The sequence below is a fragment of the Aspergillus neoniger genome (assembly GCF_003184625.1).
Source record: "Aspergillus neoniger CBS 115656 unplaced genomic scaffold BO87scaffold_16, whole genome shotgun sequence".
NCBI lineage: Eukaryota > Fungi > Ascomycota > Eurotiomycetes > Eurotiales > Aspergillaceae > Aspergillus > Aspergillus neoniger.
In genome coordinates this window covers 673,400-699,107 of record NW_020291144.1, presented here as the reverse complement: position 1 = coordinate 699,107, position 25,708 = coordinate 673,400, and the positions used below count along the sequence as shown (strand labels likewise).

Sequence of the window (25,708 nt, the reverse complement as noted above, 5' to 3'; positions counted from 1 at the left end):
GCACGGGGTGAGCGGAAGACTGAAAGCCCTGAGTAACCTCAATAAACTGCACCCCAACTAGCAGTCTCCCCCTTGCCCATTTCTCCACTCCGACTTCTCTTTTGCCCGCCACACTCCCAAAAATCCCAGCACTGCCATTACAAAATGACGAATTAGGGAAGCTATTTTTCCTTTTGATGCCCACGACCTTTTCCCAAGGGGGAAATGCTGTACTGTCGCGCTGCACCAACATGGCCAACATCTTTCTGGGTTTTCTCCGTCGAAAGACAGCACAAGCCCAGATCTTCATGGGAGCGTCCCTGACGAACATCGCGCCTCGTCTCCAATGGATGTCGGGACATATCCGCGAAAAGGTTCGAGCTCAGTGGGAGCACGGGTGGTAGCCCTGCACCAAAGGCGGTCATTTAAGGTAGATCGACAACACGCTGCCGGCAGCGCACACTCAGAAGTTATATGGAAGTCTGCCTGGGGGCCGGGCATACTGGCTGTCTACTTACGCCAAGACTTTTGGGTTCCGCGAGGATGACTACGTCGATTCAGAGATGACATTACACATTGGACTTGTTCATAGATAGAAGTATGATCTGTGGAAGCTTTAAGGTTGCCAAGCAATCTACACATGATTCTATGAGTTTTAACGAGAGGCTGGTGGCCAAGTTGCAGATCCTCCATATACAGCCCGACTTCCTAGTTGGGCCTCCTACCTGTTTAATATAATTGCCTCCTTAGGACTAGTGGGATTCTTAAACTGCACAACTGAGTAACTACCTACCGACATACCTACACATATGTAGGTATGTAATCAATTAGTCTCAGTTAATCTCAACTGATTATACAATGAGAAAATGGAATACCCCAAGACACGCTCTCATATTCATTTCTGAACTATTCATGCTTCAGACTACTACTTCCCACACCACCTTGCCCTGATTAATACCACAACGACCAAATATATCACTGCTATACGGAGCTGGACATCTTTGGGGGACCTCCTTCTCGTGCTAGGGGAGCTTGACGCGCGCCACCATCTCTGCTGTGATGCCACCCCCGGATTGTTCGCAGCGACAGATTGCACCGAAAGCAGATGGCTCTAGAGCCGATCTTGGAAACGTACCGATCACACTAGACGAGCTCGAAATCGATTCGCACCCCGCATCGCGCCCTCATACTGAAGGTTAATACGCATATACCCTTGAACTTATTAATTGAGACCAATGCACTCACTCATAATGACACACAGGCCCAAGCTCTGCTCAAGAGAGCGTGATTGTCACGTGGAACGGAGAGGATGACCCCAAAGATCCATACAACTGGCCCCTTTCTAAGAAATGGCAAGCCACGGGCATTGGCTTGCTTGCGAGCTTTGTCTGCTCGATGAATGGAACCATCCTAACGGTGGCTCACGCGGCCATTGGGGACGAATTTCACATTTCCGATGCGACGTTCCCCAATACTTACTGGCTAACAACATCTTGGGGTATCGGGGCCGCACTGTGCCCGCTTCTTCTGTTTCCTGTGATGGAGGACTTTGGCGTTCGACCCGTCCTTCTCACCACCTATTTTTGCTTTATTTCATTTTTGATTCCTGTAGGGCTGGCACCAAACTTTGCCACCCTGATTGCGGTTCGATTCTTCAGCGGAGGATGTGTTCCGCTGATAAGCGACGCCGTTGCTGGTATTACATCGAATGTCTTTCACGGCGATCGAGCCCGGAGTGTCCCAATTTGTCTGTACGTGACCATCTATCTGGTGGCAACAAGTCTGGGCCCGGTGGTCGGCTCTGCCATCCTGCAATTCCTGTCATGGCGCTGGATTGGGTACATCGAACTGATCTGGACCGCTGCCCTATTTCCGATTCTGATCTTCGGTCTGCCAGAGAGCCGCGGGCCGGCGATCTTGCGCGCTGAGGCCAAACGACTGCGCCGCGAGGGGGCGAACGCGTACGCGACCGAGAAGATTGATCGAGGAGCATTGCCTCAGCTTATCCTACAGAGCGTTCAACGGCCTCTCTACATGCTATGTACTGAAGGGGTCGTGTTCGTTGCGACGGTGTGGGCTGCCTTCAGCTTGGGAACAATCTATCTTTTTACGCAATCGGTCGAGCAAGTATACAAGGAGCTATATAGGTGGGATTCTATCCAGTGTGGATATGTCCAAGTTGCAATTGTGATCGGGGAACTTCTGGGCGGTGGATTTTGCATCCTAACCGATCCCTGGTACTATGCATCTGCGACTCGCAATACCGAGGCACCGGGCACGCCGATCCCGGAGGCTCGGCTTCATGCATCGATCATTGGTGGACTATTTGGTGTCACGGGCGGCATGTTCGTGTATGGGTGGACATCGTACACTTCCATACACTGGATGGCACCCACCGTCGGCCTGGCGATGGTAGGGTTTGGGACGACGGCGGTCATCGTTGGCAATGCTAACTATCTCATCGACGCGTACAGCAAGTATGCTGCGAGCGCCCTCGGGGCAGTGGGTTTCGTCGAGAACATCTCTATCGCCTTTCTCCCTCTGGCCGCAGCAGCCTTGTACACGAATATTGGGTTTCAGTGGGCCAGCTCGCTGCTTGCATTTGTGTCTTTAGCCCTGGTGGCAACTCCTTTTGTGGTCCTCCAATGGGGAAAAGAGATCAGATCTTACAGCCCTTTCATGCAGGAGGCCACTGTAGAGCGGAGGAGCGACAGTGCTGCGGCCGCAGGTGTATAGACAACCAGGGCCTACAGGTGCTGTGCTCTGTGCAGCGCCCCCTCTTAGGTGTATAACCATTTTAATTGCGTGAATTTCTCCAAAGATTCCTATGATATGGACAATTGTGGGACTGAACTGGCTACTGTTAGTCGGAACTGGCCAATGAATATATAGCATATTTTGATCAAGGGGAGCTAGCTAGTCAACTACTATATTTGTATAGCTAAATAATTAGAGCGGCTATACCTGACCATTATACCTTAACCGTAACCTGACTGTTAACCGGTGGTCAAATCAAGAAATAAGATTTCTTTTAGCTGCATAATCAAGATCAGGTTTAAATTAGTAGGTTATTTGAGTAATTATTAACCATTCTTAACTTCAATTTAGAGTTAATAAGTATAGAATCATCTAGTAAATCAAAGCAAGCAAACCACTTCTAGAAGAGATAGAGACACCAAATATAATATATATATATCTCTCTTATTTAGTATGTCACATGTGTATTATGTCATATGTGGGATACTGAACATATACAAAGACTCATAAATGATTTATACTATTATATGTAGAATATTAAATATACAGAGAGTGGCTATATAGAGAATAGGCTGAATAGCAGATAGCTATATAGAAAGGAAAGTAGGTTAAGACTTAAGACCTAACTAATAGGTCACAAAAAAAGAAATAAACATACAAATAGGAAAGTACTAATGAGTAGACAAGAATTTATTTCTGAAGCTGGTAAAAGGAAATGACCAATTAGTGAAAGAATAAATATTAACAGTACACAAAATAGCCAACAAGTATATAATCGAATTAGCATATTTTATTTTTACATTGCATGGAATAATCCATACGGTCATATCTCCTGGGACAGTTTGTTCCATACTGAATTACCACAGTTTTACCGTAGCTTTTCAACACTTCCGGATATGAAGATATGAAAGAACCTAATTTGAGCATACGCAGTAGATATGCTCGATTGTCCATGTCAGGTATGCTGGCTGAACAGAGTATGTAGGCTATGTATACTAAGTTAATCCCACTCCGTCTTTCCCGGCCGCAAGCTTGAGATTGGCCCATCGGAATTGAACATATCAATCCGGTCTCGATAATGACGGGTAAGTTGTTCATCGACCAGTGGTGCGGGATAGACGTCGCCGCCCAGTACGTGCTCACCGGTAGGTAGGCCCTTGAGCATCGCAGCAAGGGCACTTTCATCGGCGAGGCCGTCAATTATGGTACCAATGCGGGCCAATGCGCTCTTCGGATGCGCGGCAGCGTACGCCAATGCTCTCAGCTGCCATTCGTGGAAGGGTAGGAGCGTACCCGCGTCATCACCACCCATGAGCTGGAAGAATTGGTTGCAGCTCACCGCATGCTTGTTGACAAAATCGAAGTCGTGTCCAATCCGGGACCGGTCGTGGACCATGATGGCAACAACGGTTTTGCTCAGGTAATCGACGGGTTGCACAACCGAAAGATCGGCGTCCAAGGAGGGGAAACTTCCCATTTGGATGCTCCCAGCAATCAAGTTGTGTAAAAAATCGCCCCGGTCGACTCGGAAGTGACCGGTCGCGGCCGAGGCAGTGACAAAGGGCACACGGTACACAGAGGCCCTGGCTCCGCGCCATCGTGCCGCGGCCACCATGCGCTCTGCAATGTATTTGGAGGTGGAGTAACCGTATTCTCGATCGTGCTCGGGAACATCATAGCCCATATGCATCGGCAAGGTTGCGAGAGTACTTATAACATGGACTGCCTTTCCACGGCCACGCGAGGCTAGGCGCAAGACCTCATGCGTGCTGATGACGTTAGGGCCGATATAATCATTCAGGGGCCGCAACCAGTCGACTAGGGCGCCTGAATGGCAAATAGCATCGACACGGTTGGCCAGGTCATCAAAAGCCACGTTGGTCAAACCAAACAAAGGCTTTGCTGCATCGCCAACAACCGGGTTGAGCAGTGGCGCATAGTCGTGCTTCCAGAGGTCGTAGCTGGCGAGCGACTCTACCAACCGCTGCTGGCCGTGTTTGACGCCCTCGGCACGTACCAAACAGTGGGCGGCGATACCCAACTCGAGGAGCTCGCGCAGAATGAAAACACCGACAAAGCCAGTAGCACCTGTGACGAAGACAGAGCTTGGACGTTGAACTTCTCCTATATTATCAAAGGCAATATCAGGATCGAGATGACCTTTCCGGGCCGCTTCCATGGTATACGTTGTGCTGTTTACCGACTGCTTCCGAGTATGATCCGATACCGAGCAGCTTTGCTTGCTCTGTGCTTGTGTCTCTGACTGTACCTGAGACAGCAGGAAATGGCTAAGGGATCTCAGGTTTGGATACTGCCATGTGATGCTCCCAGCCGACAGAGTTTTGAGGCTAGTCAGCGCGGACAACCGGTTGCGCAACAGAACGGCCGTTAATGAATCAAAACCAATATCCTGTAAGGGTATATCCACATCCACCTGGCCAGCTGACGTGAACCCTAGTGCTATGGCTACTGTTTCTCGAACCATGGCCAGCACAATGGCTTCGTGCTGCCCCGCAGGCGCTTTGCTCAACGCCGTGCGCAGGTTCCCAGCTCGCCCGCTGTTTCTCGGCTCGTTACTGCTTCCCTTCCTTTCCTGTTCACTTAAGAGCTTGCTATAGAATGATGGTATGCCGCCCCTCTCTGCATGCTCATTCTTCAGGTAAATCCGGAGTCGTTCTGGGTCAAGGGCCGCGGCCACGGTGAGCGCCCGGCCACCGCGAATAGCCTGCTCCAACAACTTCAGGCCCTCTTCGGGCTTCAACGGATCGAGACCGAATTTGGCAAGGTGAGTCAATGTCGTCCTACCAGTCAGCCCAGCCGCCATGCCCTCTCCCTCCCAGACTCCGTATGCCACTGAGGTGGCCGGCAGGTTCTGGGCGCGACGTTGATGAGCTAGCGCATCAAGAAAGGCGTTTGCGGCTGCGTAGTTCCCTAGACCAGGCATGCCCAGAACCCCCGCGACCGACGAGAACATCATGAACACGTCTAGATCCATGCCTTGAGTCAGCCAATGAAGATTCCAAGCGCCATCCACCTTCGGTGCAGATGTTGTGGCACATCGCTGCGGTGTCATGGCTGAGAGAATGCCGTTATCCACCACGCCGGCCGCGTGAATCACCCCGCGCAATGGTCTCTGCACACTGAACATGGCCATAACTAACTTTAGGCTTTTCGAAATCCGCTACATCACAGGCGATCACAGTAGCTCTGCTGTTGAATTGCGACAGCTCGGCCACAAATGCTGCAGCACCGGAGTCTTCCATGCCGCGACGAGATATCAGCACCAAGTCGTGAACGTGGTGGGTGGTGGCCAGCCACCTGGCCACACGCTTGCCAATGCCCCCGAGGCCGCCTGTGATCAACACAGCACCATCCTGGCGCAGAAAGTGTCGCTGCTGCTCGACAACTGGCTTCAGCTTCTTCACTTGCTGTAGCCGGGGCATAAATACCTGTCCTTGTCGTACAGCGCATTCCGGTTCTTCTGACAGCGTTAGCGCGAGGAGGAGGGCCTCTGGTGCCCCCTTATCCTCATCTAGGTCGATGAGACGCAGGCGAAGGTCTGGATGCTCATTGCGAGCGGTGCGCATCAAACCCCACAGAGGCCCGGTACCCAGCCCGTTCATCTGACCAGGATCAGCGTCGTAGCCGCCAGTCCCTACTGCTTGACAGGTGACCCAAACTAGTGGCAGCGGAAAGCTGGTTGTCGCTGCCATCTGGAGCTGGGTGAGCGCTTGTGTGGTGTGTTGAGAGGCCTGGCGTGGAATGTCTGTGGAGGACGATGTATCCCATAGGCATAGCAGCCCGTCTAGCTGCTGCGCCTCTTCGAGTCGCTGCACCCGAGTTAACCGTATCACGGTCTGGGATAAGGCCCTTGTGACAGTTGATGCCCACTTTCCATTACCAGCCGGGCAAATCAAACCCCACGAGCGGCTACTGTCCTTCAGCTGTACATTCTCCTTGTTCAATCGGTGCCAGACGACCTCGAATTGAAAACGGTCAGTGTCCCCGCTGGAGGGAGGCCCGTCAGCCTGGTCGTTGCCTACCACTGTGTTGCCGTTAAGGCCAACAGACATCGCCCGCAGCTGTCTGAACCAGCGATCACGTTGGAAGGCATAGGTTGGCAATGTTACCAATTGACAACCCCATGGCTTGAAGTATGCGAGCCAGTCAATGGGCACATTCCTCACGTGCAACTCGGCAAGACTGCGTCGCACGACCGAGATGTCATCTTGCTTACCCGTTCTGAGAGAGGGCAAAAGGAGAGGCGATGCGTTGTCATCGTCATCATGACATTGATGACTCGTAAGACATGCTGCTGTGAGGCCCAACAGCACGGGATGCGGACCGAGCTCCAGGAATATGTCGATACCATGCTGGTGGTAAATCGTTTGAATGCTATCACTGAAGCGAACCGCCTGCCTTGCCTGCTGGACCCAATATTCGGGTTGTTCCAGTTGTCCTTCTTCAGCCAGTAGGCCAGTCAGACTGCTGATCACGGGCAGCTTAGGTCGGCTGAATTGCAGCGTTTTCACCACGGCCCGGAAGAGTGGCAGCATATCGTCCATGTGCGACGAGTGGAATGCTTGCGACAAGTCGAGCATCTTCACCTTACGGCCAAGCTTTCCAGCGAAATGTGCCGCCACGACCTCGATAGCCTGTTTGTCGCCAGATACGACTGTCTGCATCGGCGTGTTGTAGCCAGCGATGTCAACCTTGTCCTGTACGTGGAGAAAGGACATTGCCGCTGTTGTTTCCGCCCCAGTAGCCTCCAGCGACACCATACTCCCCCTTCGAATCCAGGCCAGGGCTTGCATCAAATGGCCACGGGCAGCCACCAACCGACATGCATCGGAAAGATCTAAAACCCCCGCAACGTGGACCGCCGCCAGCTCTCCCACGCTATGGCCTAGCACTACTTGTGGATGGACTCCCCAGCTTTGCCATAGCCGCCATAGTGCCACCTCCACGGAGAATATAGCGGGCTGCGCATAGTCGGTGCGGTCGAGTAGATTAGCGGCATCGCTCTGGGGTTCGGCCCACATTACTTCCAAGAGAGGCGTTTCAAGGCTGGGGAAGTATGCCACGACTTCTTCCAGGGCCTTGCAAAAGGTGGGATAGACCTGATAGAGTCTTTTGCCCATACCCAGCCGCTGACTCCCTTGGCCGGTAAACAACATGGCTAGGTGCAACCCCCGATCAGCGTATTCCATCTTGGTGCTGTGGATGACGCCGGCAGGAGGCTGCAGCTCGCTCATCTGGGCGTCTGCGCAAGAGGCCAGCTTTTTTAGCAGGCCCGCCTCGTCGTTGGCAATGAATGCCAAGCGTCGGCGGAAGTGGGTGCGTGCCAACAGTCGATCCCCCGGGGCGCATCCCGGTTCCTTCTGCATCGAGAGCAAGAGATTGCACAGTGCTCCATGGTTCGCCTCCACCCCCTTAGGGCGTCCCGTCGACCCGGATGAATAGATGACGTATGCGAGGTTTTCTGGCCGCACATTCTGGGTGGTTAGGTTGCTGCTGTCAACCTGCTTCATGTTGCCCCGTACCGCGTCAATACTGAGGCAGATATCCCGCCACGGCAACAGAGCCGTGACGGTGCTATCACTAACAACGACAAGCTTCGGACCGGCATCATTCACCATGTGCATCACCCTGTCCGCAGAAAAGGCCGGATCAATCGGCACGTACGCAACCCCAGCCTTGACCACCGCCAACACTGCGACAATCAGGTCAATGGACCGGTCAAGGGCCACACCGACCACATCCCCACGGCCGACCCCTCGCTCCTCCACCAAGATGCGGGCCAGCTGATTTGCAAGTCGATTGAGTGTTCCGTAGGGTAGTTGAGTATCGCCATAGATCACCGCAATGTTGTTGGGATATCGCTCCGCAACCTTTTCAAAAAGTTCGGGGAGGCAAAACCCTAACGTCGTGGCATCTTCGGTGGCGTTGAATTGCTCAATAAGAGTCAGATGATCCTCGTTTGAAATCGTACCGTCCATATCCCCCATATTTGCTGGTTGAAAGAGAGAATATTAGAGTGATTCGATCAGTCTTGAAATCTGTTAACGAGGAATTTCTTGGTGCCGGTTGGACTGATAGAGATCGCCAAGGCGACTTTATATAGCATCTATAGGCCAAGTCTAGTCACATGTAAATTGCCTTGGATTCATTTTTAAAAAGCATGTCATCACGTCTTTGCTCGAAGCGGTTCCCCGACGGTGGGTAGCGAGAATCACATTCTATACCGGCCTACAAAATGCTAGGCTCATGCTACATTGCAGGGATGAGGAAGAGACTAGTTGAAGCGAAACATCCCGCCACGGGTGTATAAAACGGCGATCTACTCCGTGCTTTGGAACAATGCCCCATTCGAGATATAGACAACAGGTATAGACCATATATTGCCACAAGTACAAACAGGGAATAGTGGCCACTCACAAAAGGTTTTAGGGTGGTTACAGAGCTAGCACATGTACTTTATTGAGACGAGAGCAAGGGCGTCAATCCACTAATTACCAACGGATCCTGGTTGGTTGGGAACTTTAGAATGCGTCCCTATGCTTCGTTCCTTGCTATCAGTGAAGGAATTTCTCATTCCCCACCGAAATCTTACGATTGTTTCCCTCGCCTGCAGTAGTACTACGTAGATGATGCAACATACAGTGCTATTCGGGCCGGACCACCACGGTGATCAGGACTCTTCCGGTGCCACAGTGGAGTGTAGATAAGGACAGCTCTGGCTGACATGCATGAGCCTCGGAAGAGGTGGACGAATTAGAATTTCCTGTCTGGAAGCAAGATTTCTGGTGCATAGTCTAGTTTCACTTGGAAGTAGATCTGAATTATGCAATAAGCCAAGTACGGAAAACCCGTAGTGGGTCCACCGACAATAGCAATGGTCTGGGCGCTCTGAAGGATTTACTAGTAGTTGATACCTACATGCAGGTTGACAGACTTCTCTTTGGCCCCGTTATAGTTCTTTGTAGCTTTTGAGCCATTGTTCCTTTATCCCGATGATTTAGAGAAATTCATGGTAGTGGTCAAATCATCCTCAGCATATATTTGACAGTTCTCATTGATCACTTTCTGATTCTGATTCTTAGAAACGTAGGATACGTACATCAGTGTACGCCTCTTGATGGTCGGCGAATAGCTGGTGCTGGAGATAAGTGAATAAATCGAACGTCGAGAGCTGGACCAGAGGTTCTGTTTCCAAGTCACTAAATCATAACCCCTCTACCCATGGACCACTGCACGCAATTTTTTCTCAGTGGGTCACTGTATTGTTTCCGAGACAGGCGTTGCAGATCAGACGGCTTTGCTATACACTACCAGCCCCGATGTAACATGATTCTATTTGATTGCTGGCTTACTTCCGTCGACCCCTCCTCTTAAATTAACCATGTGAGACTTCATCCGGGTCCCAGAGTCTAGCAAGCCAGAACACTGACGTAATTAACGTCTCACCCCGCGTCAATTTGCTATCAAGTTGTCGGAAAGGGTCGGGATCTGTGGAGATGGGAGTTGCGCGGTTTGATATGATGCAGTGGCAGAAGTACACAGGGGAAGGGAGGCGGATAAGATATAAAGCCATGGACCTTTTCTGCACTGGGTGAAGTTGTCTTCCGTATCAATTGTCTACTCATTCTCGTACTACGAGCCTTCTTGATCCTCATTCGACTTCAAACTCAATTATCTTGGTGCAGAAAGCCATCTCGCTCTTGTCTCCTCTATGTCTTATCCCAAGGAGTTTACTGGTTTCCAGGTCCCGAGCGCTGAAAAGTGGCTAGATTTTGAGAAAAGTACTTGGGAGCCTCGACCTTTTGGAGATTACGATGTCGATATCAAGATAGAGTGCTGCGGGGTGTGCGCTAGTGACGTGCACACTGCTCGTGGTGATTGGGGCGAGATGCCCTATCCTTTCGCTGTCGGCCACGAGGTCATTGGGAGGGTTCTCCGCGTGGGCCCAAAAGTAACCGTCGCAAAGGTGGGCCAGCGAGTCGGGGTCGGGGCCCAGGTTTACTCCTGTTTGGACTGCCGCCACTGCAAGAACGGCAATGAAACGTACTGCAAAGAACAGGTCAATGCCTATGGAGCGTCGTATCCAGGGACGGATTGTACGACCCAGGGTGGATACTCATCCCACACTCGGATTCATGAATACTGGTGAGTTCCCATAATCCGAAGACTCTGCCCGGGATATTCCTTGGTCGCTGACTTGTGGTTGTTCTCGCTTTCTGTCAAGGGTATTCCCGATTCCGGATAGCTTGGCTAGTAGTGATGCTGCCCCCATGATGTGTGCAGGTGTCACCGTGTACAGTCCACTAAAACGCTTCGGCGTAGGACCTGGCACCAAGGTTGGTGTAGTGGGTATCGGCGGTCTTGGTCATTACGCCATCATGTTTGCAAAAGCACTTGGTGCCAAAGTGTGGGCTATTTCCCGGTCACGCAACAAGGAGGCCGACGCGAGACAAATGGGAGCCGATGGCTTCCTCGCCACGAACGAGGAGGGCTGGTGTCAGCCGCATGAAATGACATTTGATCTGATTATTAGCACGGCAAGCTCCTTCCAAGACTTTCCGCCAACGCAACACCTCAGCCTTCTGGGCGTTCACGGACGCTTCCACTTGGTGGGCGTGCCCGGCGGCGACGGCCTCAAGATATCTACCTTTGACTTCATCGGGAACGGCTGCTCCATCGGCGCCTCAAACCTCGGGGGTCGGCGCGAGGTTCTGGAAATGCTGGACTTGGCGGCCACCAAGGGTATTAAGCCATGGGTAAAAGAGATCCCCATTTCAAAACAAGGTATTCAAACAGCGATCGAGCAGCTAGAAACTAGCAGTGTCCGCTACCGATCCTGCCTGGTGGCTTATGACGAGGAATTTGGGGCCTGAGTGGGGAGAGATGAGTTGTTTGGTCAGAGTCATTCACAGCAATATTGCCTCTACTTCTGTGCCTTTGTACGCTGAACGCTAGGAATGAACTGATTCCTGGCTTCGGCTGTTACACAATGTTTTCCACTCATCTGTATGACCTTACCTTCTTATTCGAGGTCTGATGCATGGTGCAAACTATGACATGTTGATAATCACGTAAAGTTGTACTGGGCTACAGGTTTTTCTAGCAACACACACATAGGCTATCTATTATGCTATGATTGTTGGAGTCTTCTTACATTCACATCTATCTGACTGGAGCCTTTATTTATTCGCCTATATCCACATCTAATACTACTATGACCATATTAATTCTACTGTACCGAATAATAGACAACGATTTCTTGACAAAGCGGGTCCCTTGAACTATATAGCCAATCAGAGGTCCCACAACCTAATAAATTACTAGTTCACTGTAGTCGCAACTCAAAGCGCTACCGTCTGATACCGTTTTCAAAGAAGAAATGGGATGGCTAAGGTGCTCGAAGCGCTGACCAAGACCAATACCGCTACAAGCTGAGAAAATATGAAACGTACGACTCTCATGTTGTTCACTCCTGCTATATCAGTCACTGCGGGCATGTATGCTACAGGCCAATGTCCTCTTCGCCTTATGGACGGGAAGCCCGGTGGGCCATCTACGCGTACGACCCACCACCGAAGGCTTAATCCATGTCAATCCCCGAACAGGGACTACGCGGCCGTCAACAACGCCGATACAACCTTACTACTGCAAGCCAAGGCGGCTTAGCGGTTTCCCAAATGCGGGAGACCTACCAATAATAGCAAGGTAGAAAAAGGAAGTGCAATTCTTTGTAACAGTATACCTGAAATGGCAATGGGTCACTCAAAATGGCAGGAATCCGGAACGGGAAATGCGCCTGAAGTGAGTCCAGGTCGGTCCTTGCCCCCCTGCAATCGCCCGGTGATAATTTGAAGAAATGACAGTCCGTAGTCTGTGCAACCTGGTAAATTAAAATATTCGGGAAGATAGGTGGCGAAGTGTCGTTCTTCTCCACGATCGCGGTGATTCTGGTCTCCAATTGTGTTCCTTCTGTCCTTTCCTACGAAAACGTTCGATCATCACGATACTAGGCGTGGATAAAACACGAAGTCAATAATAAATTGAACTAGGATGGCTGCCAAGAACAGGCTCTCGCCATTGGCTCTGCAGGAACTGAACTCTCGACTCTCATATACGGGACACCAATTAATCACCAGGGAGTCAGACCCAGCTAAGTACGCAAGGTGTATCGAGCGGTGGTCTATGGCGGCGGTGAAGCCTGCAGGAGCTGTCCTCATACCAGAAAGTATAGACGCTATCTCCATAGCCGTCCATTATGCCACACAGAAGTCTATCGACCTGGCGGTCCGAGGTGGTGGCCATTCCACTGCCGGGTCGAGCTCCACCGATGGTGGCCTCCTCATTGACCTCGGTTCCTCAACGCGGTTCACGCAAGTTAAGGTGGACAAGACGAAAGATCATTTGATAGCAGGGGGCGGAGCTAATTGGGATCACGTCGATGAAGCGGGGTTTGCTGCGGGCCTGGCGACAGTTGGCGGCACGGTCAGCGACACCGGGATCGGCGGCTTGACTCTTGGGGGCGGGTATTGGTGGTTGAGCGGGAAATTAGGTCTCAAGATTGACAACCTGATCGCCGTGGAGCTCGTGACAGCAGATGGGAAGGTCTTGACCGTGAGTGAAGAACAGAATGCACAATTGTTCTGGGCTCTTCGGGGAGCAGGACACAACTTTGGTGTCGCAGTATCATTCACGTACCAGGGTCATGCTTATGGCACAGGCCCGGTATCGAAACGCATCGCCGGCGCAGAGGGTGGACAGGCCTACGCGGGCACTTTGGTCTTCCCTGTATCACAGCTAAGTCAGGTCATCGCGGTGCTCGATAGGTTGTTTGGCGTACAGGGCTCATTGAAAGGAGGTACCGGGGCAGGAAGATTCGCTCTCGCAAGATCGCCTCCTGGGGGAGGTCCCGTATTCGATGATATATTGGACAGTGGTAGTTTACCTCCATTGGCACCTAACGCTTTGCTAAACGTATGCAGCCGGACGGCTACTTCTTTCTCAAGCCCAAGAGCATTGACGAGTCCGGAACCGTTCGGGCCTATGACGCCTGTACCGTGTGCTTCATCGACAAAGAAGTAGACGTTGTCTAGAACATCCTTCGCAACTTCGACCAGTTCTTTCAGCGGGCAAATGTCTCCTTCCATACTGTACACAGACTCTACAGCAACGAACACCGACCGCTCCTTTTCTTGTATCAATGGCTGGCCCAAGGCTGACAGTAACGCTTCTCGAAATGACTCAACACTGTTGTGGTGAAAGGAGATCTTGTCTGCGCGGCCTTTTTGCATCCCATCGTGGACACTGGCGTGAACCAATTCATCGTAGAGGATAATATCGCCCGCCTGTGGTATAGATGTGTAAATGGCCACATTGGCTTCAAATCCTGATCCAAGAATGAGGCCACATTCAGCACCGTGGAAGCCTGCAATTTCCTGCTTGACCTTCTCTAGATAGATATACCTTCCGTCGGGTAGTGAGCGGGCTCCTCCAGAAAGAATGATTGGCCCTTCGAACGTCGAGTTTCTCTTCGATGTTTCGAAAGAATGCCGGCGCATCTTGCATGGTTGGTGCTTGGAGCTTATGACCCTCGATCCAACTTGAAAGCATAGTCGAAGACATATTGTTTCAGTTGTTCAACTATTTCACTTCCAAGGGACTGAAAGTCAATTGCGTGTGCTTGCAGAGATGTTCTCACTCGATGCGTCTCCGCCTTCTCTATATAAATTTCATGAACTCTCGGATGCTGACACTGCATTAGTCCGTGTTAACAGCCTTACTCTATTCAGCAACTTGGCTCATTTCAGTTCTTTAATTAAACCCTGTACCTTGTACCCAGCCGGGAAAAGTATTAATTCACTAACTAGACATAAACAGATCTACTTGCATGATTTGAAGGGATTACTTGGTCAGACATGGCATGTGATTATACGTCTTTCCACTTCAGAAACGCTCTAATAAAAATTGTAAGACACTAACCTCAAGAAACATAGGTATGGATTGACGAAGAATAAGCCGCATGGAGTGCAGCTTGTTCTGTGTGAAGAGACTATTCAAGCCTACTATCACCATAGAAATTCCTGGCGGAAGACCTTGGAATAGGTATCCACGGATAATCCGGCCTAACCATTTTGGGAAACCAATCCTGATCGGGTAATGGCCCTATTTGACTTAGCGTGCAAGTAAGTCCCCTGACTCTGACTCCACTCATAGATAGTCTCTCACCTTCAAAGTACAATCAACCTAGAATGCTTGATTCCCTAAATATGTCACCCCGAAATCATGTTATCGTTTGGTATTTCCCAGTGGCCCCCCCTGGTGTTGACTACTGCACCTTTGTCGCCCACATCGCCTTCACATGTGTGAATCGTGACCTGGGCTTTCGCAACAACGCAAAAGTTTCGTCCTAGAGCTTGGTCAGCTCGCAGTAGTGGATTGGGTCCAGTCCTAATTTTTAGCTGTTTACGACACCTGATCCCTATCACTTATTCCCCGTTAGATCGCAATGTACGAACAGATCGACGTCGACGATCGTGAACTCGAGGCCCAGGGGTATGCACCGGCAATGCCCAGGCGGTTTTCACTATTGTCACTTTTTTCGCTAGGCTTTGCGCTGACAGCTACGTGGAATGGATTCGGGAGTGCTATCGGAGCTAGCTTGGCTCAATCCTCCTCATCGGGAACTATATGGACTCTGGTCATCGCTGCTCTAATGAATTTTGTTGTTTCACTAGGAATGGCGGAGCTCGTTTCGGCTTTTCCAAACTCTGGAGCACAATATTATTGGTCGTACAAAGTTGCGAGTCCAGAATGGGCGCCTCTTGCGTCATACATGTAAGCGCAATCGATTGTTGTGCCGTGTTCTACTCGATCATTCTGCCTAACGTGGATAGGTCGGCTTGTATCAGTACGTGCGGCTGGTGGCCAGGTCTCGCTAGCGTATGCAACTTTGTTGCGGCCACAATATTGGCTATATTGCAGATTTGTGTTAAAGAGTACACTCTCCGCCCTTCGCATCAGTGGTTTTGCTATGTTGCAATCATCTGGCTAGCTGCCCTACTCAACATATATGCCACACGGTTCCTCCCAACACTAAATCAATATCTTCGTGGGTAGAAGGATTATCCCCAGTGTCAACTATTTGCTAACTGTGTTTCAAATGATTCAAGTTTACTTTTCGGTGTCAACACTCCTCATCACTATCCTGGTCATCCTTGTATGCGCCGCTCCAAATTACCAGTCCAGCGTATGGGTTTTTACAGATACAACAAGTTTTAATAGGTCATATGACAAAAGCTTTCTCTTTGTTTTATGCTTATTGAATAATACTTATGGCTTTATGGGTACCGATGCTGGTGCTCATATGGCCGAAGAGATCCCTTCTCCGTCCATCAATGCACCCAAGGTCATGGTAAGGTTTCCATGTAACCTGCATCATTACCCTGTAATTCTGTGCTGACAGTCAAAAGATATACCCAGTAATTATCGGGCTGGTCACTAGTAAAGTACCCCATATCGCAGTGGTGGCTTTTGATATACAAATCTAACATCTACAGCATGGCCCTTTGCGGTTGCATGTATGTATGTGATAAACGACATTGAAAGAGTTGTCAATCCTCCAAGCGAGATCAGCTTGGTCGAAATTTATCTCCAAGCTACGGAAAGCGAATTCACGACTATTTTACTCTTGGCAGCTTTTGCAATATGCCTCTTTGGGTGCGCAGCCGCCAATATCACAGGTTCAAGTCGTCAAATTTGGGCCGCATCCAGGGACAATTGCTATCTTTTATCAACATGGCTAGCAGTAGTCCACCCAAAGCACAAAATGCCTATGAACGCTGCCTGTCTGACAGCAATTTTCGCTACGGTAAAGGTAAATAATGTATATCAAGCATTAAAGCTAACTTCGTTAGCTCTACGGATTAAACTTTTTGCGATCAAGTACTGCTTTTGCTTCAATGGTCAGCGCCAATATCGTTTTTATGATGACCTCGTATGTCATTCCACAAGGAATTGCTGTGTGGAGGGGACGTTCTAGCGTTCTTCCTAGACGTCATTTCAATCTTGGAAGATGGGGATCATTTGTCAACATCACTAGCTGTGTGTGGGTTTGTTTTCTGGACATTGTGGCTTGCTTTCCAATCATTCGGCCAGTCACTGCTGCCAACATGAATTGGGTCAGGTAAGATGTTTCCCTTCTCAAAGCCGCATTAGATCTGTTGAGCTCAGAAAACTAACGCTTCTGTCCTCCAGTGTTGTCATATTTGTCACTACTGCCTATATGGTCTTGGCTTGGTACCTCTGGCAACGACACGTATTTACGGGCCCGAGGTTGGGCACGCAGTTCATACAAAAATCCCGTTCGCGAGTTGCGAGTCTTCCTCATAAACATTCTCCTTGCGGCCTGCTTGATCAACCCAGCAATGAGACCATCGACAAAGACGGGAAAGTGGATTGATTGTCTATGCCTGGCTTCTGTGGGTATCTTGACCGGTCCAAGAACAGTTTGTCTATATCCGAATGTGCTTTTCATCGGATATCACGAGAAGGGATTATATGACGGTCTGGCACAACACGGTTCTGTTTAATCTGGATAATCATTTGGTTTAGGAAGGGTGCATACCCGATATTAGAATAGAGACCAATATCTGGGATGAATAAGATGCGTGCTTAGTCTCTTTATTACTACTCTAACGTGGCCGTGGATCTGTCGTGGAACTCAACAATATCCCCGATCCGCAAATTTGCGGAGCGCATTTGCAGATATGCCGCAGCCTGGGACTCACTACTAGAGTTCGTCCCTTGCTCTTCTCTCTTCTAGGTTCTCCAGAACAGCATTTGCAAGCAACTCGAAGTCCGCATACTCCTCGACCTCCACTATATGCTCCCCGTCCCACTTTGTCGCCCATAGATAGGTCTGGTTATATGGTTTTCCTGTGCAAAGTGTCAGTAGACGATATTAACCTAGTTGACATAGCCCGCTTACCATTCAGCAGTAGGGATCCGTTCTTCGAAGCCATTGAAATGGATACCCAGTCCCCTTCCGCAGCCCGAAAAATCCGTGCGATCGCAATGGTTTCCGGGACCTGAAACATTTTGTCGACTTCCATTTCCACGGCTTTGATGCCTTCTCGGTCATATACGCCAGCGTAGCGATGGCTGCCACGCACCACAAATCTGCAATCCGGAGCAAGAACATTGTCGATGAAGTTTAGACTGTCGCCTGTCTCCCAGGGGCTGAAGAGCTCACGGATTCGTTCAACAGAAGGGGCGGGGGCCATTGCTGCTATAGGCCTGACTTGGCCAAGGAAAATCAAGACAGCGGAGAAAAACCGAAGCTTCATTGTGCAGATATGGTACAATGCTAATCCTGAAGGGCTGGTTGTTGGCTATCCGTTGGGGCTGCGATGTGATGTGGGCGGAGGAGATACTTGGCCGATAGAGCGTGGCCAATGCCTAGATCGAGAGTCAAGTGACAGGGTTGATACTTTGAGGGACCCTAGTAGGGCTCTAGAATAGTAATTGTTTTCTGACGAAAGGTCCTGACCTCTATTGGAGCCGGTGATGAGAACATTGTAAGTGGATGTTGCCATACTGAAGTCTCTAGACTGAGGTCTTCTAGTTAAAGAATAATAAAGTTGGATTCCTCATAGTGCACAGAGTACAGATGTCAACCAAAATGACCGATATAGTTTAGGAAGCTCCAGATGATCCAGCCACCGGCCCTGACGGTCATAAAGTTAGTTATGTGCAAGAGAACTAATTCAGTAGGGGAAGGTTCGAGTCTCCAGGTCCTAAATTCATTTACTTGAAAATGCTACCATCAGTGCACATGATTGATACTGATATTTGTTGACAACTGTCAATGACTACATTATGCAGGTTAGGATATAGACCATATTAATTTAGCCCGGCACGGTTGTATGTTACTCCGTACGAGTAAGCTGGGTACATTTGATCGCACCGTAACAAACTGGAGATATAGTAATTACGTGTATATATCCCTTCCTATAGTATCCCTCCTATCTAAGGCATCTAGAGCATCTCTCTACGACGATGCCGCCCCGGGTAGGAGCTATTATTGAGAGCCATGGATGCTATATTCCGTGATAGACTACCTAGTATGAATATCATTACCCAAATTGGCTACTTGCCGAATAGAGATACTACCACATCCGACTTTCCGCAGCAGTGCTGTAAGGGTCCTGACATTGCAATGTCATGTGACTCATCACATGACCCTTCAGAACCTCCTGAAGTGCAGCACACCTTGGGCCACTTATTCCCAGTTGAATACATGTTACCTTTCAATTCTTTGTGCCTTACAGGTGCTACATTTGACGCGATTCTATGTCCTGCTGGTCTTGGTCTTGCACCAAGCATGGGACAGCACAGTTCTGGAGCCAGTGGAACTTGCTCAACTACCCGGCCATCGTGACCGGAAGAAAAGAGTATCTACCCTCATGACCCGTGCTGATAAAGATAATTGGGATCTCTGTAAGCCAGCAGCCCAGCCCAAATCCACCTTTATTAAAAAGCTGACCGCCAATGCATATTGACTTTTGCTTTAAATCATCCAAAGCATAGCCGCATTTGCAACGGATAACAAGACACGGTGTGTTTTCGATCCACGATGTGACCCCACCACACGTTCTCAAATCCCTTCGCCTCCTGCTCCGCCCATACTTCTTCAAGCAATGGAATGGTGCTCCCAAACATCTGATACCGCGTCCGGTCATTCCACACCGAGCAGAACTGCACGATCTTGTTCCGTATCGATCGATCGCGTAGTTCGCAGCCCGCGAAGAAGAGCGGCAGCAATGCTTGTCGGGCGACCATGCTCTCGTCACGACACGCTACCACATGGTCCACAACAACCCGAACCCAACGGACAACATGCGTTGGAATTGGACTTCCCGGCTTCCATCGGAAAACGCGGTAAATATAGAGAAGCAGGCCGTGTCTCCACGCCTCCGAGCAGTGCATACAATCTTGGTCTTTTTGGATGTCCTCTTCGCTACTACCGAAGGCAAGCGCGGCAGGGGAGATGTGATGCCAGGACTCGAGCGCTTGCTCGATCTGGGCAATCATCGTGGTGTCGAAGGTCACGTACCGCATGGATGACGATTGGCGCTTTTCGGCACTCAGACGCACAACTTGCATGAGCAGCGTGACCACGCTGTGTGGGCACCCGCAGAGGTCAAAGAAATTCCACTTCCGATCATCGGGGTTCGATAAGATGGCTTCGACGTATGCGTACGGGAACACGCAGTCTTCCCGGGATAAGAGACTGGTGATGGCATCCCACCTAAATACTTTAGCTGGAAGGGCCGGGCTGATTTTGCCTAAAAAGTTTGGTTGGGTGGGGGTGGGGGGCGGGGGGCGGTTATATACCACAACAGCAATCCTATTTGAGCGTCTGCTCGAGCGGACGTGGTCCATGCTTCGATGCCCCCGCACGCTTCGATGAGGCCGTAGGCTCCCTTAAGATGCGTACTCCAGTATCCAAGGGTGGATTGAGTTTCCTAATCTTCGTTATCAACTTGGAATAGGTCCGAAAAACAAAGATAAAGGTGCTAACTAACGTCGAAGGAAAATAAGATCATAATCGCATCAAGCACGGAGGAGCCATCTTCCACATTAACGGATGCGTTGAGGCTCTCGCGGAGGAGTTTCAATGCTGTATAGCGATGGTCGTCGGTTGATGGGCTCTTGACATGATGACCCGCTAAAGCCATCACGGCATGTACCAGAAACATAGGTTCCGGAACGATGGTTTTGCGGTATCGAAACGGATTCATCTGTAAGTCGAACGTTAATGGGATCGTGCAGAATTCCAGATTGTCTATGACTTGTTAGTGGGCATTGACAAGAGCGACTGGGAGCAGAATAAGCGAATATCTCTGAAGGACAGGCCCAAACCGCTGCCAGATGCTATTGTACAGTACGCTCGGTGGCATAAATGTAGTAGTGTTGGGGAAGTCTGAAGCTGCCATGGGACTTGACTCTATAGTAGTAGCGACTTGACTCGACCATTCATAGAAGGCGTCTCCGTCAGCTAATTGTAGCTGTCCGTCATCTGTCGGTGTAGATGAACATGGGGATTGGCCTTGGTCTTCTTCACAGTTATCGCGATGCGGCTGTAATTCAGCTGTCCTAGAATCGGTCTCGGGGCCGGGAGAATCTGCAGCTCTAGTTGTTGGCGATGCATCACCCGAGACCTTGAATGGCGTCTCTACGGAGAGGCTGGCTTCCTTGGAAACATTGACTTGAGAAAGAGTTTTAAATTAGCCAAGAACCGTAGGTTTCTATTGGTCTTTAGAAGCCAGACAAAGGACAGGACAATACCATCAGGTTCGGGGTCTTTTTACCTCGTAGTTAGTAATAGGTTCAACAGGCGCTCCGGAAGGTGGATAAATGATGGCTGGTTGAAAATGTATGGTCTTACGATCTCTCATAGGATGTTCTGCAACGAACACGAATTGCTGAGGTCCATCTGCGTTTCCCAACCGACCCCTATTGGTCCTACGGGCTGCTGACCTTTTTACGGGCCTATTGGAGAGAGAATATCCTGGCTTCCAGGACAGCTGCATTCTGCCTGTTCCGTAGATACCAATTAGGGTATGGCCAGATTTTTCGCAATGTTCGCATCGAGCATTGACGGATACCTTGTGGAAAGGGGCATCCTATGAGGGGGCGGTTGCGAGCAGAGAGAGAGGGATCAGGTACTAACTAACTAGGCACCGGGTTCAAGCTTAGTAAGAGTATAGTTAGTATCTTGACGTAATCAACCACCGAACCGCGGATCATCCGCCGTAGCCACCACTACTTGAAGCTGATTCAACCACCAACCGCATCAGATGGGAAAAGTGTCGCACTCGCGGCTGTGCTCCACGCCGGCTATGTTTCGTCCACGTTAGCATGTTGCTGCCTTAACATGCCTGGCTGGCCCACCGAACTTCTCGAACCCAGTGAGCCTGATACTCGTGTAGTTTGGAGATGCGAAGGCGAACAAGCGCCTTTTTATATTCTAGACGTTGATATTCAACCGCGTCAAAATCCCCCTTCTCAATGAACTCTTGGGTGTGAGACCGCATTACAACTAACTTGGGAGATGCTAAGATCGCTTCCTCAACATCGGCGGGTAGGGCATCAGGTAGTCCCAATTCCCGGCATTGACGATGACCTGGGAAGTAGTCTATTTTTTGGGATGTATATTCTCTTTCATTAAGGACGTCTCCAACCGTATCAGTCGATGAACAATGTGCTTGATAGTGTTCGGGATATGTCTGGTCAGTTTTGTGTGCATAGATCTCTGAAACAGGAGCAGAGCCGTGTCTGGCTAGGGGAAATGTAAGTCTATATGAAGCGGGAGTCGAGTCCGATTGGCAACCTGCCTTCGATCACTTTCCCCAGGTTCAAGCGTCTGTCATGGATTGTAGCATCCGCCGGCTAACTGGCAATAATAAAAGCCGCATGAGATAAATTGGCAAAACCTTTCTATGCTTTGCCGGAGGAATGAATGCCCCCAACACATGCTAGAGTGGTCTGTACAGTCCCTCTTTACTTCTCGCTGAGCCTTCCTACTCCCTACTCCTTCAGTCGAACGGACATACCAACGGATAAATTGCTTGATAAGCGCAATGTCGGGTGCTGGGCAGCCCTCCTTTATCTCAAAGTCAGGCGGCTTAAGTCCATCTTCCACTAGGAATCTGACACTGAAGTGAGATTGGGTAAGCTGAAGAATTGTTTGCATCCACTCAACACTCAATCTTGGAACACTTTGACGTATCCGGCCTGTGGCTGCTTGAGTTCGCCAATGCGTTTATGCTTTCCACGCTCAGAGTCCTGTTATCTATGTGCGGTTGGATTAGATCTACTTGTCAAACGTTGTTCATGGCGTTTTTGCTTATGGGCATCCTCACGTCGAGGATGATCCTTCTTTGGGCCTATAGCCATTTTATGGGCACGCTGTAAAACCGTGGATGAGAGAAGCTATAAACCAAATATGAAGAGATACACAGAAGAAGCAATTAACTTGTAGAGGGGAAAAAAAAAAGGCCTCTTCCAGATGAGGAAGTAGCTGGCCTTTATAATACCTTCGTTGCAAGCCATTACCCGAGCAAATCGATGATCCATCATCGACATTTTGTTTGCGTACCCAAAGGAAATCGCCACACTAGGCTGGTGTCATTTAGTTTTCCTTTCCTTTTCTTTTCTTTTCTTTTCTTTTTTCTTTTTTTTCTTTTGGCCCGGATATAGCGAGGAATGAGTAGACTCGAGAAATGCCTATGTGGACCGTTCAACAGGCCGCATAAAAGAAAAGGGCATGCGATTAAGCCGGGAAGGACGTGACGGCTCAGTGGACGCTTAGTAAGTTTCTTGGTGAGTCCTTAGTGAGCGGTGATTCGATATAAATTACTTACTGAGAAGGCCCTGAGTACTCTCACTGAAGCGGCGGCACCCAGAAGAGAAAATCCCGAGTCATGCTTGATGTTCTGACACGTATAGGTACGTACACAATTCATCAATCTCAATTTCTTATGCTACATAATATACAGTTAAGCAACAAAACAATATACTAATCATTAAACCCTTACCTTATCTCCCGAACGCAATCCTCTGCCATATACCCTCTACATCCCGACAAAGATCGAGGAACCCATCGTCTTCGAGCTGATTGCAGATCCACGTTTCTAAACTAGCCATACGCTCTTCGGTGGGGTTGGATATATATGAAGAAAGATCTGCTGTCGTAACATCCATAATCTTTTCTTGTTGCGCCTCTCCTTGCTTCCCTGTCGATAGTTTGCTCGCTTCCGTTCTCTCGGCTTGTAGATTGCTATTGGTAGATGGGTAAGATGGAACAACTGGTGGATTGGCTTCTTTTAGACACGGAGGTTGATTATGTGGTCCTGTGTGAGCCGATATGTTTGGTTCTGACTCTGGATGAGGCTTTTGTCTTTCGTTTTTGGCGTTGGGTAATTTTGGTGGGAGTAGTCGTAGGCGAGGCATGGTAGTCCTTTCGCCTGATGTGGCTGGTCGTGTTTGCGTTTGCATTCTCATTTGGTTTGAATGAGCAATCTGGGATGGTTTGGTAGGTATTTGAGAATTGTTGGTTGTATCTTTTGCTTTCATAAAGGGTTAGTGCAGGTGTAGATGTGACAGAATTTATATCTAGCCTCCGTACCAATGTTCAATGAGGTACCACTGGTGACTGTCGCGTATGGGACAGCGGTTGGTGCTTTTGTCATGGTATTGGCTTTTTTGGAAGTACTCGACCATGGAAGAACTCTCCGTGGTGGTATGTTTATCTCTGGTTTGAGAAGACGTTCAGCAGCTGACGAGGTGAAGGGCCTCGATGTGATTATGTCGGAGCTTGTCACGTCCTTCTGGCCGACTGCTGGGGCGTACTGGAATGGTGTACGTGCTGTTGCGAGGGAAACTTGGTCTTTGCTCCCCTTAGCACGGGTCGTATCACTTGTTTGAGCAGTGCTCCATGATGTAGATGGTAATGAGTTGCCTGCTGGGGTCAGATAGATAGTACTGCGCCGATGGCGACGGAAAACCCACAAGCTGTAACGCTAGATGACGAACCTGATGCACCGGTGGTCGATGAGCGTTGGAGACTAGAAGCACCCGTAGGCTCGGATGGACCTGGCATACTACGCATGCTATAGGGAGGTTCTCTTCTCATAGATGTCCCTTCGATTGAGCCCGAGTTCCATTGTGACGAGGTCAATTTGCGCATGTTTCCGACGCTAGGCTCTGAGACCGGACATCCTAATTCTCTGAGAATAGACAAAGCGGTGTAGTAGTCGGAATCAAAGGTGAACTTGATTTGAAATCGGCGGACCTATGATGGTGTTGGTTATGAGTCGAAACAGATAGCCACTTTTCGTACCGTATTTCCCCGTGGGTATTTCACTGCAAGGCACGGCGGCTTCACGACCACTGCGAATATTGGCTTGGATACTGCGTGTTGACTCGACTGGGTTATATTTTCAGCTTCGATAATGAAGTGAGTGAGGTCAATCTCTTCCTGAAAACCACTTCCATTAGCATCTGGCTTTCCTCTGCTCCTATCCCCAAGATGACTGTTACCAAGCTTTCATGGACACGGAGGACCTTCAATAGTACTCTGTCTGGGGTGAAGCTTGTCATCGTGCGCCTCTCGAATATAGCGGTCATATCTCCGTTTCCCATTATATGACTCCAGTTGAGCGGGCCTCTGTGGTTAAGCGATGTAGTTGTATGGGAGAACTTGGCTAATGATAGACGAGTAAGAACGGTTGAATCGGGAGGATGTTGGGCCCGGCTTTGCATCATGCGGACTGCGATGTGGATATGGAGGGACAAGTTATGTTAATGTTAATGCAATATATAAAGACTATTATGATAGTCAAACTATGGTGAGTGATATGAAGGAGCTGATGAGGGGCACTAGGAGACAAGGAAATGACATGGCGCTTGGAAGTATAGAGCAGGTGACTGGAGGCTAAGCCTAGTATTGCCAACACGGACAATACACTTCTTTTACAGTCAACCATAGTATCAGATACCAAACATTAGAGAGATGGAAAAATGAACTAGAATAGACAGCAATAGTAGTGTGTCGAATCTCGAATGCGCTGCTTTGACAGAGAGAATTAATTTTTCTTATCTAGAAGTTACTAGGCTTCGGTTAGAGGTCAGAATAAGGAAGAGGAAGTGAGATAGACCAATGCAAGCCATGATGATCGACGAACCCTGATCTACCGGTATAGTGGGTGCCTGATATATGTGGTGATAATTCAGGCACTCCATGTGGTGAGGATTACTCATCTGGCCAAACCAGACAAACCAAGCAAACATGACCGGAAACGAGCATTCCGGAACAACCATGACTCCGGCCACGCGCCTGAGGCCAGAAGGAGCAGCAGCGCGGACTTTTGCCCTGCGGATGAACGACGGA

At 49.6% G+C, this 25,708-nt stretch overlaps 11 protein-coding genes across 11 annotated transcripts; 5 read left to right on the top strand and 6 right to left on the bottom strand.

Moving 5' to 3' along the window:
• Window positions 1–230: 230 nt before the first annotated feature.
• On the top strand, window positions 231–776 carry BO87DRAFT_459220 (uncharacterized protein; the record flags this gene model as incomplete). Its single annotated transcript, XM_025628939.1, has 2 exons — window positions 231–353; window positions 414–776. 2 exons carry the CDS (start codon window positions 231–233, stop codon window positions 573–575), a joined length of 285 nt encoding a protein of 94 aa, XP_025479857.1. The 3' UTR covers window positions 576–776.
• BO87DRAFT_436355 (MFS multidrug transporter) lies at window positions 722–2,805 on the top strand. The gene is made up of 2 exons (XM_025627806.1): window positions 722–1,174; window positions 1,241–2,805. The coding sequence occupies exons 1-2, from the start codon at window positions 1,039–1,041 to the stop codon at window positions 2,713–2,715; spliced, it is 1,611 nt and encodes a 536-aa protein (XP_025479856.1). The 5' UTR covers window positions 722–1,038; the 3' UTR covers window positions 2,716–2,805.
• A 931-nt stretch (window positions 2,806–3,736) lies between these two features.
• BO87DRAFT_359269 (uncharacterized protein) lies at window positions 3,737–5,130 on the bottom strand (the record flags this gene model as incomplete). Its single annotated transcript, XM_025621507.1, has 1 exon — window positions 3,737–5,130. The coding sequence occupies exon 1, from the start codon at window positions 4,913–4,915 to the stop codon at window positions 3,737–3,739; it is 1,179 nt and encodes a 392-aa protein (XP_025479855.1). The 5' UTR covers window positions 4,916–5,130.
• A 203-nt stretch (window positions 5,131–5,333) lies between these two features.
• On the bottom strand, window positions 5,334–7,517 carry BO87DRAFT_397122 (polyketide synthase; the record flags this gene model as incomplete). Its single annotated transcript, XM_025625282.1, has 3 exons — window positions 5,334–5,348; window positions 5,771–5,903; window positions 5,962–7,517. 3 exons carry the CDS (start codon window positions 7,515–7,517, stop codon window positions 5,334–5,336), a joined length of 1,704 nt encoding a protein of 567 aa, XP_025479854.1.
• A 2,951-nt stretch (window positions 7,518–10,468) lies between these two features.
• Window positions 10,469–11,630, top strand: BO87DRAFT_406892 (NAD(P)-dependent alcohol dehydrogenase; the record flags this gene model as incomplete). Its single annotated transcript, XM_025626028.1, has 2 exons — window positions 10,469–10,902; window positions 10,982–11,630. The coding sequence occupies 2 exons, from the start codon at window positions 10,469–10,471 to the stop codon at window positions 11,628–11,630; spliced, it is 1,083 nt and encodes a 360-aa protein (XP_025479853.1).
• Window positions 11,631–12,504: 874 nt separating this feature from the next.
• Window positions 12,505–14,050, top strand: BO87DRAFT_416098 (FAD-binding oxidoreductase; the record flags this gene model as incomplete). The annotated part of the gene is made up of 3 exons (XM_025626725.1): window positions 12,505–12,558; window positions 12,820–13,665; window positions 13,737–14,050. The coding sequence occupies 3 exons, from the start codon at window positions 12,505–12,507 to the stop codon at window positions 13,845–13,847; spliced, it is 1,011 nt and encodes a 336-aa protein (XP_025479852.1). The 3' UTR covers window positions 13,848–14,050.
• A 947-nt stretch (window positions 14,051–14,997) lies between these two features.
• On the top strand, window positions 14,998–17,368 carry BO87DRAFT_359263 (amino acid transporter). Its single transcript, XM_025621506.1, has 7 exons — window positions 14,998–15,588; window positions 15,648–15,862; window positions 15,924–16,165; window positions 16,224–16,254; window positions 16,311–16,621; window positions 16,668–16,936; window positions 17,008–17,368. Exons 1-7 carry the CDS (start codon window positions 15,260–15,262, stop codon window positions 17,210–17,212), a joined length of 1,602 nt encoding a protein of 533 aa, XP_025479851.1. The 5' UTR covers window positions 14,998–15,259; the 3' UTR covers window positions 17,213–17,368.
• A 174-nt stretch (window positions 17,369–17,542) lies between these two features.
• Window positions 17,543–18,035, bottom strand: BO87DRAFT_426139 (nuclear transport factor 2 family protein; the record flags this gene model as incomplete). The annotated part of the gene is made up of 2 exons (XM_025627342.1): window positions 17,543–17,688; window positions 17,741–18,035. The coding sequence occupies 2 exons, from the start codon at window positions 18,033–18,035 to the stop codon at window positions 17,543–17,545; spliced, it is 441 nt and encodes a 146-aa protein (XP_025479850.1).
• Window positions 18,036–19,259: 1,224 nt separating this feature from the next.
• Window positions 19,260–20,759, bottom strand: BO87DRAFT_58003 (uncharacterized protein). Its single transcript, XM_025629402.1, has 3 exons — window positions 20,340–20,759; window positions 20,149–20,279; window positions 19,260–20,062 (listed from the first exon to the last, which is right to left on the bottom strand). Exons 1-3 carry the CDS (start codon window positions 20,553–20,555, stop codon window positions 19,327–19,329), a joined length of 1,083 nt encoding a protein of 360 aa, XP_025479849.1. The 5' UTR covers window positions 20,556–20,759; the 3' UTR covers window positions 19,260–19,326.
• Window positions 20,403–21,447, bottom strand: BO87DRAFT_57993 (uncharacterized protein). Its single transcript, XM_025629401.1, has 3 exons — window positions 21,203–21,447; window positions 21,103–21,117; window positions 20,403–21,022 (listed from the first exon to the last, which is right to left on the bottom strand). The coding sequence occupies exons 1-3, from the start codon at window positions 21,345–21,347 to the stop codon at window positions 20,610–20,612; spliced, it is 573 nt and encodes a 190-aa protein (XP_025479848.1). The 5' UTR covers window positions 21,348–21,447; the 3' UTR covers window positions 20,403–20,609.
• A 1,874-nt stretch (window positions 21,448–23,321) lies between these two features.
• BO87DRAFT_57976 (uncharacterized protein) lies at window positions 23,322–25,428 on the bottom strand. The gene is made up of 5 exons (XM_025629400.1): window positions 24,859–25,428; window positions 24,659–24,796; window positions 24,328–24,610; window positions 23,945–24,277; window positions 23,322–23,885 (listed from the first exon to the last, which is right to left on the bottom strand). The coding sequence occupies exons 1-5, from the start codon at window positions 25,081–25,083 to the stop codon at window positions 23,356–23,358; spliced, it is 1,509 nt and encodes a 502-aa protein (XP_025479847.1). The 5' UTR covers window positions 25,084–25,428; the 3' UTR covers window positions 23,322–23,355.
• Between the last annotated feature and the right edge of the window lie 280 nt (window positions 25,429–25,708).